Here is a 16,024-nt window from a genome sequence, read left to right as displayed (position 1 = left end):
GGAACTTGTTCCCTGTTCCAGCCCGCATGGACAGAAGCAGAGCCGCCATAATCACACAAACATCTCGTCCACCGGTAGGCCATGTTGCTGTCACCGACTCTTGATGAGTCCCCATTAGCTACATAGCCCCAGCCTCCATTATCGTAGGGAAGATGCCATATTGCTTGCCCTTGACCATATCTCCTCAATACCTTCGTCATAACTTGCGTTCTTCATCGTCACCGACTTCCCAGTTTCGTTCCCCTTCGTATGTGTCCAAAAATGAATCCCAAGAATACCACCCAAGCTAGAATGAACCAAAAAAAGAAAAGCCCGCTTCCAGTAGAAAGTACGTAAAACGTAAACACCACTCAACATTAGTCGTCGATATCTGGATTCGCCACGAACAGCCTCACGCTGGGCTGACCTATGCTCATGGTCCGCTCATCCACACTCCCTCTTCTCCGCAGATCCTCGGCTTTCTTCGCCTGTTCCAGTGCCCGTTGCACAGCAATCGGCCCAGAAAGCTCCTTCAACTCGCCAAATGAATCCTCACTTTCCCTACCAGCGGGCGTGGATCTGTCGCTATGGTTGAAATAGTCGTGTTTCGCATCTTCAGTCGTTTCTGAATCTTCGGGAATGCCTTGCCCAGGGGAGCCTTCGCTGGGCGGTGTGCTCGTGCTGCTAAATCGTCCTTGGTCAGGCCTTGGATAACCACTTCGATATTTGGCGCTATTGGTACTACTCCTCCCACTGCCAGTTCGGGCATGCATCATGCTGTTATCACCAGTCAGACTTTTCCCTTCCTCTTCTTCATCGCCTAATGCCTCATTGGCACTTAATCGCACGGGCACAGACACACCCGTGAGGTTCACCGGGACGTAGCCGGGGGCTTTGGGAACGCCGCCGTGTCGAATCTTGCCAACCACACCGCCCGATGAGATGGTGCTAGTCCGCCCGCCCTGGTTGGCTCCTTGGACTTCAAGTGCGGCACGGTGTTTTGCTGCTTTTTGGGCAGCCGCGAGTCGCGGGTCAATGTTTTGAGCCCGATCGCACCAGACCGTAGCCTTCTGTTTTCGCATCAGCGCCACGTAGGATGTAGGGCTATTAGTGGATGTCGAGCGGCCAGAGGTAGAACGGCGCGGCACGCTGTTGGCTGAAGAGGTCGTGCCTTGTCGGTGCATGCTCATCGTGTTATTTGAGGTCGAGGAATGGCGCGAGTGTGAAGAGGTTGAGGGAATGCGAGAATGGCCGGTGCGAGAGGGCGACGGGGCGCAGGTCACGAAGGAGGTGGAGGAGGGGAGGGTGTTGGACGAGATAGTCCTCGAGTGTTGGTGATTGCGAATGGTTCGCGCTGGCGCTATTGGAGTGGTTGTAGTCGTGATGTAGGATTTTCGCTCTGGTCGAGTGAAGATGCCGTCAGCCACCGAGGGCGCGGGATGAGGAGGCAAAGAGGAAATTGGGGCGGTCGAGTGTGAGTAGGGGTAGGAGAGCGTGGGATCTGGGATGTTTGTCCCAGCTACTGTCAAGACGCTCATCGGTCGTCTCGAGGTCTGAATAGGCTCAGAGAGCAAAGAAGGAATTGAAAATGGCTAATTGAGGTCGAAGGTTGTAAATCGGTCTCAGTGCAGTCCAAGTACGTATTTTGGTCTGGCAGTGGAGCCCTCTGGCTGGCTGCAAGTTGGTCTTTTTGGGGGATGCAGGAGTTCCTGCAGGTTGGTTATTGGTCGGCAGGCCAGATCCGATGCAGTGAGGTGGTAATGAATTAATTATTGGTAAGAAGCTCGACAACTCGGCAGCAGAAGTAACGACAATAGGTAGTGGCAGTGACAGTCGTGTCGTGGGAAGAGAGAGTAAGTGAGGTGGATGTCAACGGGAGCTCGAGGTGCAGTGAAGTGACGAAAGCTGAAAACTGGGGGCCGGGAGGAGGATGGGCGGTTTTAGATTTGAATCACAGGTCTGGGTAGCCGATGCCTTTGTAAAACGTCTTCGCGCCCTTGGTCTCGTATTGCGAATCCCTCGTCGTCTTCAGGCGGACAGGAGCTAAAGGTTATCAATGCTATAATTGAGTCCTGAGGATTGTCAAGTCGCAGTTGCGGACCAATGGTGCACACTGACAGGACAATCGGCGGAAGATGCGTAAGAGGGTTCGTATGGGCTACAAGTCCGTGCGCAAATCAATTGGGCGTGTGTTGACGGAGTTTATAGCGAGGGAGGGCAGCAGCCTTGCAGAGAGACGGGATTGATTCGAACGAGTAATAGAGTGGTGGGTGAGGGTGTGTACACTTGAAGTATGGGATGTGGAGGAGGGCGTTGGCAACCGGACAAGTTTATTTTACCGCAATCGAATGATGTTGACGACGACAATGACGCTTTTGGACGTTTTCCAGGATTTGGACGCCCGTCACTAGCTGCTATTGCTTACTAGCCAGGGCCCCAATGGATCAGACAGATCAGACACCCCTCGTTCCTCCCTCTACCTTGTCGGCAGTCCGCTGTCCATTATTCCGACCCGCGATCGTGCCGTTGGAGGGGGGACACGGGGGGGCTAGGGGGCGAAGGGGCGAGGGATTCCCCTGGAAGACCTTCCTGAGAAGGGCACCCAAGCCTACCCTAGTAGCCCTAACGGAGGGCCACGCACTACCCATAAGCAAGGGATATTGTCTATTGGGGTCTAGTTAGGTGTCTAGTAGCCTGTCTAGCCGGCCGCCTTGTCCTGTCTAGGCTTTGTGATTTGGTGGTGTCCGACTCAGACCACCTCTTACGGCACGCTCCCAGCTGAAGCCTACTCCATCCCACAGCTCGCAGCTCGCAACGTACTTGGTAGACCGAACCAGTCACTCAGTGTTACCTCGCACGCTCCCTCGGGGCACCTCTGGACCAATGCAACCAGTGAGACCTCCCTACTGGGGGGGCTTCCTTGAGCTTCTCTGGGCTCCGTGGTTTCCCTGGTCTCAATATTCCCATACATAATGACCACTCACAATTGAAACTTAGGCTCGAATTGCTCGATCGGGACAGGGCACTTGATCTTTGATCTTATTATTATTATCATTGTTTCTTGTCATACTCTGCGAAGCTTCTTTCGCAGTGCCTCATCTCTTTTTTTTTATTTTTTTAACAAGTACAACCCTCCGTAGCATCGCTACGGTTGTATATTCAACAGAGAGGAAAATTTTTTCGACTTCCAACTTCCCCGTCACAACCACCACAATCGCATGACAGCCCACAACCAACTCACAGGTAGGATCTAGTTCCAGCACATCGTGAGACGGATCGACCAGTGAGATGCAATGCGATGACAAACCCTCCTCCGCTCCGACCCGTGGACTTCGTTGCATGAGATTTTTCTCGTCTGATCGGAAAGAATATCAAGTCAATGCTAGCTCCACGTCGCTGAACTGCCAAAGCTACGAGGACAGGGGTCAAGATCAACTCGGGCAACATCCAGCATCATGCCTGTTAGACGCTGCTCGTGTTGCTGGATGCCTTGTTGTTGACCTGCTAGCCTGTCGGTTGGCCTTAGCGAACTCTTCGATACGTCAGAGCAGTTTCAGGTTTGGTCGTCTCGGTGGTCGTGCATCTAACAAGATGTTTACTAAACACTTCTTTCTGTCCTCTACAACAAACCCACAAACAAGTCCACCGATGCTACACACATACGCAAAATGCCCCGTGTTCCCAAGAGAAAACGTCATTCAACCTCTGAGATGCAGAAGCTTCTCGCTAGACAAACGCGAGATTTCCCCGTGCTCTGATAAACTTCATGTACCTACTTGTTTTTGTTCCTGTTCCTGATCGACCAGCCCATCTCGTGTTGCTCACTGAGCGGACTTCAACGACCGCTCTGGCCATGAAGTTGGGCGCGATTTCACAACTTGAGTTGATCACAACTGGGGGAATGAAATCGGGACATCGGGAGACGGTGTTCTGATCTGAGAATCACCACTGATGTTTGTTTACCTTTGTTCGCCATGACATCGTTGGCCGGAGGATGCCCTTCTGTCATGCATTGATCTCAGTCGATCCTGACTTGCAGCTGGCGTGCAGCGTCATCGGCGTTGGTGGCGTCAAAACCAACTAAGGTTTGCTCCTCAGTGGGCTGCCATTCCTATCAGATCCGGAAGACCTCAAGGTAGTATTCGTCCAAAAATGGCAGTCTCATGATACGGCCGATTCCCGGCTTCGTTGTAACCAAATGGTGCGATGATATACAAGTATTGATGGTCAATTCCTCCCAAGTGTCCGACTTCTTCATTCTTCATCGATTCCATTTGTTGGCCATGACTTCGACCGCTCTCCGGCAGGGAAGTCGTGGCTGCTTCAATGCACATCCGAGGGGCCTCCCATTCCTCTAGGGTAGGCGCGCTTCGGCGCTACAGTCTGCCACCGAATGTGGCGAGATGCTTTCTGCTGTCGAACGTATCGTTTACCTATTGTCATGATTCTCCGGCAAAACGGGTCAATTGCATGTTTGACATGTCCATCACTTCAAATTTATCTGATACCACTGCGGCGGGCGGATGTTTTCCATGGCCAGAAAAGTGGACAGGAACCAGATTGTCATACCTCGCGAACTGACATATCAAGGGCCCCTCTCACCAACCATGATCGTGGTAGGTAGCCGCCGAGGCGACTTCAAGAAGCCGGACAGTTATTTGGGCAACACTGATCAAATTGATTTGTTGCACGAGTCGCCTTGTCATTCCCTTGTTCTTGCTCATGTTCATATTTACTGGAAAAGTCGAATCTCATCCCGAAACCGTAGGGGGAGCTTCCAAGTTGAACCTTGGATGTCAACGTATGGGGACTTATTTCGCGTGTCTGAGACAAGGTGTCAGCAGAGTCTTATGCCATACACCCCTTGCTCGCAAATCCACCGTTCCTTCCGTCACCGCAATTTGGAGTCTGGAACAAATCATTGCAAAAAGAAATTTCATCGAATATACCAATTTGGCGCTCTAGCAGGAGCGCTCGACGGTAAGCACGTTGTGTCAATCCAGCTGAGCAGTGAGCACCGTATCTGAAGCCGTCTATGCCCGCAACGAGTCTAGGAAAACCAAACCTTTGGTTCATTCTAGCTGAACGGCGAATATCATCCCACAGTGGCGAGCGACTCGGTGTCGGAGATCGGTACCTGGAACACACGCACCAGTGTTTCTAAACCGAAGTTTCAGAGGTCAGTGGGCAGAATAGGACAGGAATTTTGAAGAAGCAGCATGCAGTGCCAACGCATCATCCGAGGACCGTGGGGCATTGCAGGGGGGTGGCACCCAAGTGGCTCGGTCGGTGAGCCTGCAAAGCGACACATGGCGGAAGGATCTTCGGGTTCAAGATCGTTTAGCATCTTAGCAGCTCGTTTGCCGGCCAGTCATCGTTATCCCAAGGCTTGACGTGGCCAATTCTGCGAGGTTGATGAAAGGACAAACGAAAAAAGGGTCATGTTCTGCAGCATGTATGCAGTGCCACTTAGAATGCTTCAAAAAGTACCCAGCGACTCGTGATGGGCCGTTCGGACTTTTTTCCTGCTGGCCATGGCAAAGGGGCCGGGGTTCTATCTCCCTCAAGTGACTCCGCCGCCCAAGTATCGGTGTACTACTGTCGCGTCGACCATGCGCGCCTATGAACCGGTGGCACATTGGCCGCCTTTTCAGCCACCTGGTGAAGAAGTACGGGGCAGAGGCTGAATCGCTGGGAGGAGGGGCAGATGAAGTTGTACCATTCCTATCCGCTGTTGTCGCCATACCACTCGCCCACGACTGTTGCGCGTTCGCCACACATCGTTGGAAACCCGGAGGAGAGTCGTGGACCAGCAGGCCCTCAGTCTGCGTGACGGCCGGTATGTCGACATGTTCTCCAGCACTCTGTACTGTCGGCCCGAAGCGCATCTCTGAGCTCTAGAAGAAGCATATTGAGGGGCAACAAGTGGCTCGAGAGGGCGCTGAGCTTATGTCAAGCAGCTGGCTAGTCGCGACTAATGCAGCTGGATATGCATTCGTTGGCAACGTCGTCAGGGCCTGCAAGTCATCCATCATGTTGCAGTGTTGTGCTGTACTCGCTGTACCCTGGGGAATTGAGTGCGTTGTTCTCTGGTCGCTGGTTCCCTCTAGTCGTAGTCGTTGGTCGCTGATCAAAAAGACGCCTAAAAGTCTTTTCTGAGGAGCTGATGCGCCATGGTGAAAACGTCTTGTGGCTTTCACAGCCTTTCCGTGGATCTTTGCGTCCAGACCTCGCGTTGTTGCAGGTGATTGAGACTATTGCTGGGTTCCAGCTTGGTCTCTACAAAGTGCCCGTATTGGTATTGGCGAGTTGGGTACCTCGTACTTACTGTCCTTCCAAGCGGGCAACCGAAACACTCCCCCGCATTATCGACCTGCAGTGAGTGACTATTGAACTTGACCTTGGTCACTTCTGCGGTACGTCTACTCTGTACTTTGCCCTCTGCCTTGGGTTATCAAACCACCACCCCCTCCCTCTCCCGCTCCCTTCTTCAAGCCACGAAACAATTACTACGAGAAAACAAATTTTCGAAGAGGAGGAGGAGGACGAAGAAGAAGTGAAAGGAGAAGAGCAGCAACTACTCTTCCCGCCCCCTAATACTTCGGACGTCTTCTCTGTGGCGACGCCTGACCGCTGAATCGAGTCAAATCAAGTCACATCACATCACACGCTGCAGTTGCGAGTCACAAGTCGATCCTCGACTCATCCTCCTTTGGTGCCTCCGATCAAAGACGGAATCCCGCTTGCACTCACTCACTCACTCCCACGCCTCACCTCGCCTTGCTTTGCGAACATCCCTCACTTTTCCCTCTGCGTCGCGTTCCGCTGTAGCTCCAGCTTTCGCTGCTCCTGCTGCCGTCGGCCTGCGCCCTCCGCTGTAATGGAATTGGCCAGCGTATGACAGAATTACCTGGGGTCTCTGGTGTCGTGGAAGGTCAAGCCCGAGCCCAGGGTCAGGGCTGGGGCCAGCACGCTCAAGGTCGGTCACCAAGCTTTTCTGTCCTAAATTCGACTGCAATCCCACCTGCTCACCTTGTGCGGCCACAGCAGTTCTTTCTGTTATATCATCCCATGCACCCGATAACAATGCTCAAGACCATGCCGAACCTATGTCTAGACCCGAACCTCCAGAACCTACCTCGACGGGTTCTCCGCTCTTCGGCAGCTCTTCTTCGCAGGGAGCTAATTCCAATCATGTCCTCCCCTCTCGGCGCCCTCCGGAGCAGCACAAAGCAGCCACATCGATGTTGAGGGCCGTTTCAAGAGCTGCCAGTATTTCAAGAGACGGTCAAGATGATCAAAGGCCGTCTTTCGGCTCACCGAGTCGCGAGATCCCTTTTGCCCATATGCGCATGCATTTCGAGGATTTCGCGAAACAACTGCGTCTGCACCGACACCACGAGTACCGAACTCGGATGCTCTATCACCAACGGGACCGCTTACGAAATGCTATAGCTCTTTCGGCCCGTTTACAGCGTGTGAATTCGTGGGTGCACGATGGTCTGGTTCAGATCGTTCAGCAGTCGGATCCGAGTGGCTTCACCAGGGTGCATCAGCACATGCAAGATCTGGCCAACCTCTGCCATTCCCAGTGGAATTACGAAATCCATGCCCTTGATTCAGCCTCTACCGTGACCTCAAAACCGCCCGTAAAGGAATCTTTTTTTTCCAGATTATCGCCAGCCAGCCAAGACGACTGTCTCGAACTCTTACAAACCTTGCGAAGCAATCCTCGCTTTCTTGTGGAACGGTTCAAGGCAATGAATCCCGAGCAGGTGAAAGGTCTCTCAACCTCACCCAAGTTCAAGAAACTCCCCGAGTCGGTTCTCGTTTCCATATCAGAAAACCGCGGCCGCGAGTCGCAGCGCAGGCGACCTCGATCTAATTTTAGGGAATTTGAGGACGACACACAATTGATGCGAAGTAAAGCCTATTCCAAGGAGCTCGAAGATTATGCATCATCTTTTGAACGATCGAACCCCTTATCTTTCCTCATCCACAACATTTACGGCTCAACCCAAGATATTCAGAATAACGAGAGCCAGCTGAGACTTTCTACATGGTCGACAATTTGTGCCAGTTTGCTGACGGAGTCCGGGCTGACATTCGAAGCGATTATTGGAGAGGTTTTGTCTTCATTTGCACATTTATACGAATGGCAGATCAAGGACCGTTTGGAAATATTCTTGATGGGCAGTTTACAGCGAGGCGCGTTCCTCTATAACTCTCTGGAAAGCGCGGCTGCGACATCCAGGACGAATTTCGGTCCCTTCGACCCATCGAACACCCCTCAAGCGCAGACGTTCTTTGATGCAGAGGTCAAAGAGCTCTTCCAAATCCTATGCTGTGATGGGGGTATACCTACAGGCGCTCTGACCCTGGCTCGGGCGATCATCGGGAAACTTCCGACGATGGAGAGCCAGAGCGCTTTTCGTGGTCATTTCTTCTTCAGGTGGTTCTTACAAGATTTCCTGCGCATTGCCATCTCCTTTCCAGAGGTATTGTGATCCTGAGCGCCCTGTTTTCTGCGCTAACGGCAAAGCAGGATGAAAAAATGCTTCTTCAATTCCACATCAACAGCCGGGCAAGGTTCCATCTGCTTCACAGACTCTGGGATCGAGCGGTTGCCCGTGCCACCGAGACTTTCAGCCCAATGTAAGATTTCCGCCCCTGGATGGAACGGCAACCGTGCTAATCTTTCACCAGGGCTGCACACCAGGTGGACCAAGACGTCCAAAACTGCGTAAATGGTATCATCGGCCGAATCACCGCAGAAACCCACTGTTCCAATCCGTATCGGTCAGAGACGTCTTTGGATGCCGTATCCGCACCGATTTGCTCGTCTTATATCTCAATTTGCGCAGGGGACATCGCCCACCTGCTTGAGAAATTGAGACCTCAAGTTCTCCACACCTCGAGTCCTTTTGGCCCATTCTTGAGCTCCTCGCAAACGACCTTTAATATGCAATATTCTCGAGCTAGTCCGAAATTTGAGAGATTGTGCAGGCGTATTCTGGATGTTATCGAACCCGGCCGTTCGTCGAAGAACATTCATCCCCGTCAAGAAAATTGGGCTCTGCTGTTAATCTCGCAAGCGGGGAAGATATCGACAGCATCGACGGGGCTATTGATTGAGAAGACAGCAAACATAAGAGGTCTGGGGGAACTTGATCCGGCAGAAGACGCTGCCCTTCGCCTGGCGGACCGACCGATCATCCTACGAAACCAACAAATCACTAACCAGATACCAACTCAAAGGGTTGACAGCCACACCCTCTCCGAAATGTTTGCCGCGGAAGCGAATATGTCTCACATCAAGACCGACAGCATCACCTCCATGTATTGGCACGATGCGCTTAAATACTTGCGGGCTCATTACCCATTGACAGTCCTGACGGGTGATGATACGAAGGTGCTCGGACCATTGACTCATAAACTGCTGGAATGTCGACAGCAGCTTGAGAATGAATGTTTCCAGGTGGAGCAAGAAGTGGCAGAGCTCGCGGCATCTTATACCCTTGCAAGAGAAGATCTAACCAAAGCTTCGGGTTGGCTTGATAAACTTCGAATCAAACTTTGGTACGAGATGGATGTTCTGACTTCGAATCCCTACGACAATGCCAGGAACATCACGGTCGCGCTGAACAACATGGCCCTGCCACCTATTCAGAGATTTGCACCTGCTCAGGAACAAAACGTCTTCCTGGAGCCCAGCCGGCCGGGTACCTCTGCAACGTCGGCCTCATCAGTCTTTGACCAGCCGAGAATCGACACCATGAGCATCCTCAAAGCGCCAGTGGAATATGGCGGGCCTAGAAAGCTATCAGATCAACAAATTGAGAAAACGAAGAAGTGGCTAGAGCGAAACCATGTGGAAAACTTCTGCCGCGGCGAAGAAAGAATCCATCGTTTCTGCATGGAAGTTAAACTGGTCACCCGGAAATTGGTCGGAGAAACCGTAACCGACAGTCCTATCCTTTGGTCTAGTGAACTCTTCTCACGGGAGAAATCTCTGTACGACATCCATACGATCTTTGGTGGGCCCCCGAGCACCAGACCCCCGAGTGTGATGAGCGAGCCGCTTTCATCGACTTCTTTTTCGATACGCGCGGCGTTTGTGGGCTCAAAGGCCTCGATCTATGGCGGTTCAAGCAGGCTTGGAAAGGACAGTTTAGGCAGTGACATGTCGTCTTTCATTAGTTCACCCGGGCGAGCCACCACATCCACCACCCTGGAAAGCAGCATCTGGTCACCCGCTCAATCAAACTCCAGGTCAGTCACCTCAGCCTCCATTCAGTCCCGACCGCCCTCGACGTTCGAGGACGTCGCATTGACTCGATCTATCGACCGCGGTCAGGAAAAGGCCAGCTTTTTGGAGAGCCTGCGACAAGACCTAACCTCCTTATTACTCTCGGATCTTGGGTGCCCTGTGTGGAGCTGTGGAAGCGAAAGCGATACATGGATGAACGCCGCGTGGCAGACTCCTAGTATTGTTGACCGATTACAGCAACGCACCGTGCTGGCCCAGCTGCTCCCTCCTCAATCAAGAACTGGAAGCTCTGTGACAAGCTCCCATTCACAAACCCTCAGGAAACAGAAAGGTCGAAGTCAGAGTGCGGCACCGCTCCCATACTTGTCGGCCAAACACCATTCGACCGTTGGCCCAGGTTCATTGGATAAGTTACTTACTAATGGCAATGGGCAGCTTGACGCAGAGAACTTTCCATATTTGACTGCCTTTGACGATGTTCTTGGTCGGGTCAGGGATCACACAGATCCCGTACTGAAACTTAAGGCTATTCGCGACTTTAAATCCTTGTCACAAGCTTTCCAGCGGAGTCACCGAGAGGCCATTCAGAAAGCTATTTCAGCACGGCAAGATGTTGACTCCCTGGATCCAACACGAAGGCGCAGCCTTGACCCGAATGTGCTCTCACAAAACTTCAAGCGACAACAGCGGCAGAACAAGATTCGAACGCAAGTTGCGGTTGAGGTTGCTGGTGGCGAGAGCGCCACTGTCCAATTTCTGAAGGACCTTCTGTTTGTTCTCCGACCGAAGACGATCTTTCGGGATCTGCAATATATTGCGGCATTCGTGTCCTCGGAAACACTGGACGACACCGAACTGGGGCCTGCATTCCTCCATGTAGGACTGGCAGCGTTGGCGTGGAAGGACGAGGTATGCCGTGGCATGGTCGACGTGGCGGATCGAATTGTTGCCAGGGACGCGATCAAAAGGACCGTGTCAAGTGGCTCCCGTCGGGAGTCGTCAGTGCTCAAGGCGCTGGAGTACTGGCTTATCGGTGCTCGGGAAGGCAACGCCATCGCACAACGGGAATTGGCGAGTCTGTACCTCACCCACCCGGACGTGCCGCCGATCGTCAGTCTCCCGTTGGCGCCTTCATCGGAGATTTTCAAGCGTGAAATGAAGTGGAAAGAGGAGGAAGAAGGGGAAGAGGAATGGCGCCGCAACAGCCAGGCGCTGTGCCTTGCTCTGCACTGGATGCAGGAGGCTGCAAAGAACGGGGACACCGTGGCGCAAACGAAACTAGAGGAGCGCGAGGCCGGCCGTTCAATTCGATGAGATGACACTGTTTTTATTATCACGACTTCTTTGCCAGGCGGTAAGCTCAAGGCTTATCGGGTTGTCTTTATGGGTGGCTTGGACGTCTTTGTGCTGACATGGGGTTCTCTGGCGACGACGGGGGTTTTGGGCTCTACTGGGAGTTTTTGGCTATCCCGGCTTTTTGTTCATGCATGACTCTTTCTGTGAGTGTAGCAACTCGAGTGATACACGTGTACTTGTGCTACGGGTGGCAGACTGCTATTTGGCGAGTTAAATTCTGTTGGAGGATATGGACCGGTCGAAATCAGCGTCCGGCAGGACCAGATCAACACTTGGCGGTCGGGAGGCAGTCTTCAAAGCTTTTGCATCTCTCTGATTTGAATGGATGGACAGATGATGGGCGATGTCTTGCCATGTGTGAGCTAGTTACTGGTGAACTGCACGCGCAGATGCAGTTGGGTAGAAACAACTTTTTTTTTCCCTTCTTCCACTCCCTTTTTTTCCTCCCGATAAAGGCATTGCAGTAGCCTGTGAAGCTCCATGTACCTCCGTACCGAGTGGGGCAATGATGAACAAGCAGGAGTCAACACACCCTGGGTAGCCCTGAAAGTCCATTGCGCCTACATTGTGGCCTGGCCAGTAAGACATGCTGCTTGGAGCCTTCAGCCAACAGGTCAGGCGATCAAGGAGGGTGCCATGTCCTCGTGGACAAATCATAAGGGAGCCGGGGGGAGGACAGAGATTTCAGCAGCTCTAGGAGTTCAGGCACATGCATGACGGCGGGGCAGATTGTCGGTTGCACAGCAGCAGGGAAACGCAGCACTGCCTGTACAGAAGAGAGGGGGGGAAAACCAAACGGGGAAGGAGACGGCATGATGCAGACGTGAAGCCGGATGGAAAGGGATGTTAGGACAGTTCGTCCTGTAGCAGGGGCCGTAACACTACCCAAAGGGCCAAGTAGTGCATTCATTGAACAAGGTGATGATGGGGAAGAAGAGACATAATGAGAGCCGAAGGGGACAGATGCAAGCCCCGAGGCGAGAGGTAAGATGGGTATGTACCAACAAGTCATCAGCACAGGAGCTTACCACGGGTTCATTGTTTTGACTGGAGGAGTTCATTCCTTTTCATGCGGCTAAAGCATGACCGTGACCGTGACCACGACCACGAGCGCCGAAATGAGTCTGGGGCACGAGATAAGGCAATGTAGGCGACTGGAGACTGGAGACTGGCAGAAAGAAAAGCCCGGGGCGACGACAGAATTTTTCGTGCAGCTGCAGCCGTGGTAGCTGCTGTGGCCGGAAGCGCATTTGTTGGACTTGTCTCATTGGAATGGATCAACGGAGGATTTGGTGGTACTATTGGGGGACACGAGTTGGAAGTGAGGAGTAATATTGATATGGGAAGAGCAGAGAAGAAATAAGAGAGAATGCAAGATGATTCATGATTCAGGATTCATGATTCATGGGAGCAGCAGCGGGCTCAGCGGGCCGCCTGCCTGTGACGTCGGGTGCCAAGAGCCCGACTATCGGAACAGAAGGGTTTGTAATGACAGCCACATATGAGGTGGCTCGGTGGGTTGGCGTGGGCAAGCCTGCCAAAAATCTGCCTCACTTTGCCCACGGCGCCCAGCAGCCCCACCAAATGCTCTGTCATTTGATCCACTTTTCCGCAGCGCTCTTAATTCTACGTAGCTGCCACTTCCTCCCTCTCATCTGCGCCCACCACCCTTGACACCCCCCCCTTCTGCACATGCTCTCTTTTACCCAACTGACTTACACCTCACCTGCAACAACATCAAACAATTACTTTGCCCGACAAAACCAGACAATAATCATCATCTCGTCGTCCTAGCCACCTTCCCACCATCACCGCGCAACGAAGACCACGTCCGGAGTCTTTCTCCAACTCCTTTGACTTGGTTGTATCCACAGGCTCAATCTCCAGTTTCGCTTCTCCACCATAACCACCACCAAACCCATCGTTCGATCCGCCAGGAAAACACAGCTCTGTCTCTCTTTCGGCCTATATCCTTTCTCACACGGCTTGCTGCTTGTCGGTCACTCGCCTGACCACTCTCCGCCTTACTCTCCGCCGCCGCCAACTCCGATCTCGAACGAAGACCTCTTTCCGCTCTATTCCATCTTCGTCCGCAAATCCAAAACCTGGCAGTGCTGCCATCACAACAGCCCAACCTCAACAACCAAGCACGCGGAACCCTCACGCTTGCATTCCATCACATCGGGTCGGAAACCGCCATAGAATCCCGTCACGATGCCAGTCGAAGTCCGTCACTCACCTCCTCCCTTGCACCAGCCGGGCTCCGGGAACATTCGACCCAAAGGTGGGCTAACCAACATGAACATCTTGACATCGGTGGCTCATTAAAAATATGTGATGCAGGTATTTTGAAGAATCCGTCCTTCTCATCCTCAAGCGGCCATCCAGGCTCTCCAACTAAAGACGAATTTCACCTCCCACCACATGTGCCCCTCGACCCAAAGGAAGAGAGAGAACTCGTGCTTCAAAATACCCTCCAAAATGCCGGCCACCGCCGCTCATCTTCAGCCGCCAGACGGGCATCCGCGTCACGCCGTCACTCTGCCGCGCTGGCCGCAAACCACGAAGAGGACCCCGAAAAGATGCGTCTAAAGTGGGATGAAGCAAACCTCTACTTGGCCGAGCAGGAATCAGGCGGGCGCATGAAAATCACCGAGCCAAAGACCCCTTACCAATACGGAGACACCATGATGGAAGATGACGACGAGGAAGATGTGGCTATTGACCCGCGTTTCGTCAACGTCGATGAAGTCGAAATGGCCAAAGCCCCCAAGCCGAACAGGAGACATCGTGAGAGCGAGATCCCTGGTCTTGAGCTCGGTGAGCCGGAAGAGGAGCTGTCTCCGGGGGCATCCCCAGAGGATGACAGAATTGTTCGGGGCTCGAATAGCCTGTCAAGAGAGTCAAGCAAAGAGAAGCATGTTAGTGTCAGTGATGGCAGTGATGTGGATGGATTCAAGGAACAGGTCGGCATGCCCACCCGGGAGGAGCAGGAGAAACATCGGCAGTTTGAGGAAAGGAGGAAGAAGCATTATGAAATGAAGGACATAAAGAATTTGCTTGGGTAAGACGTTTTCCCACTTGCCACTCTTTGGCCGTTCTGGAGTCCTGCTAATGTCCATGCAATGCAGACACCCTGAAGAATTGGATATGGAAGATGATGATGAGCCACCTATTCCAGCCGTCATGCCGAAAAATCTACCCGAACGATCGGTCAACGGTACCCGCTAGTGTGTCCCCCCCCCCCCCCCGGCATGCCTGGTGCACCTATTCAAGCCTTTTGAAATGGGTGTCTCCGCCATCGTTTCAGTCAATTCTCCAAGCATGATGGGCTCCTATATTCGGGCATATTTCGCTAAATCGGATCAATGGGATAAAGAAGCATGGCGAAGGGCACCAAGCACTAACATCGACACCCAGCAGACAGCATGGGATTGCACAGATGATGGAGTGGGTAGAGCGGGAAGGAGAATTTTGTCATATGATCTCCGCCGAGTCTCAATGCCTGTTTCGCTGTTGAGCAACGGATGGAGATCTCATTTCCTTTGGTATTGCATCATTCACAACTAAGCCAGCATCCATCCTCCGACTGGACGAACATGAAGACGCTCGATACGTCGGTCCAGAATCCCCACCAACGTTCAATCACGGTTTGCCGCTACCTTGTATTTCAGGTTTCGTTTTGATGAGCATTAATTGATGCCGTTGAATGCGCTTTGATGCCGCAGTCCGCATCACTTCGAAGGATCACTGAAGCCTACAGCGCCGACCCTTCGAATCCTTGCCTTGCCCTCCCCACCAACGTACGGAGCTATTCGCCTCCGATTCACCATTGCCAGCGCTTTTTTTCGTTCCGCGCATTTGCATCTGCCTACGACCGGCATTCGAAGTTTTTCTACTTTCCACCAGAGAGAGACGAGCGACTCGGGAATTCCGGGGGAAACTTGAGTGGCCATGAGGGGATATTGCCATGAACAGCGAGGCAGCAAAAGGATAGTGTGTCAAGGATGGAGCTTTGATTGATTGCACTGCGCTGCGCTACAATACAGTGCACATCCATCAAGGGTCCTATGTCTATGTCCGGTCCAGATAAGCAAAAAACCCAAAGCAAAAGGATTGATTGATTCATTTGGTGGACGGGAACAAAAATTTATAGCACAGCTTGCTAACTTGCTGCTTGCTGTTTGCTGCCTGCGGCTGGCTACCTACCTACCTTGATTCGTAGCACACTATCAAGTAAATAGTACAACGAACATTCTCGTCACATCTTCTACGGTCGGCTTTAGCGGTGGACGCTTTAAACCACCGAAGAACACCGTACTTGGATCGAGTTGCTAGAGAAGGCCGCCTCCTCATAATGCACCACACGCCCACCCACCACCATCTGATCTGATCATCGCCCTTCTCCTCCCTCCCCCT

General features: G+C 52.6%; 3 protein-coding genes across 3 annotated transcripts; 2 read left to right on the top strand and 1 right to left on the bottom strand.

Moving 5' to 3' along the window:
* Positions 1-356: 356 nt before the first annotated feature.
* A1O5_01083 (uncharacterized protein) lies at positions 357-1,517 on the bottom strand (the record flags this gene model as incomplete). Its single annotated transcript, XM_007741702.1, has 1 exon — positions 357-1,517. The coding sequence occupies one exon, from the start codon at positions 1,515-1,517 to the stop codon at positions 357-359; it is 1,161 nt and encodes a 386-aa protein (XP_007739892.1).
* A 5,814-nt stretch (positions 1,518-7,331) lies between these two features.
* Positions 7,332-11,563, top strand: A1O5_01082 (uncharacterized protein; the record flags this gene model as incomplete). The annotated part of the gene is made up of 3 exons (XM_007741701.1): positions 7,332-8,477; positions 8,525-8,634; positions 8,686-11,563. The coding sequence occupies 3 exons, from the start codon at positions 7,332-7,334 to the stop codon at positions 11,561-11,563; spliced, it is 4,134 nt and encodes a 1,377-aa protein (XP_007739891.1).
* A 2,256-nt stretch (positions 11,564-13,819) lies between these two features.
* A1O5_01081 (uncharacterized protein) lies at positions 13,820-14,836 on the top strand (the record flags this gene model as incomplete). The annotated part of the gene is made up of 3 exons (XM_007741700.1): positions 13,820-13,889; positions 13,949-14,669; positions 14,737-14,836. The coding sequence occupies 3 exons, from the start codon at positions 13,820-13,822 to the stop codon at positions 14,834-14,836; spliced, it is 891 nt and encodes a 296-aa protein (XP_007739890.1).
* Positions 14,837-16,024: the final 1,188 nt, after the last annotated feature.

This window comes from Cladophialophora psammophila (assembly GCF_000585535.1).
Source record: "Cladophialophora psammophila CBS 110553 chromosome Unknown aczJe-supercont1.1, whole genome shotgun sequence".
NCBI classification, from domain to species: domain Eukaryota; kingdom Fungi; phylum Ascomycota; class Eurotiomycetes; order Chaetothyriales; family Herpotrichiellaceae; genus Cladophialophora; species Cladophialophora psammophila.
Note: the sequence above shows the minus strand (reverse complement) of the source record. Positions and strands in the feature narration are given on the sequence as shown.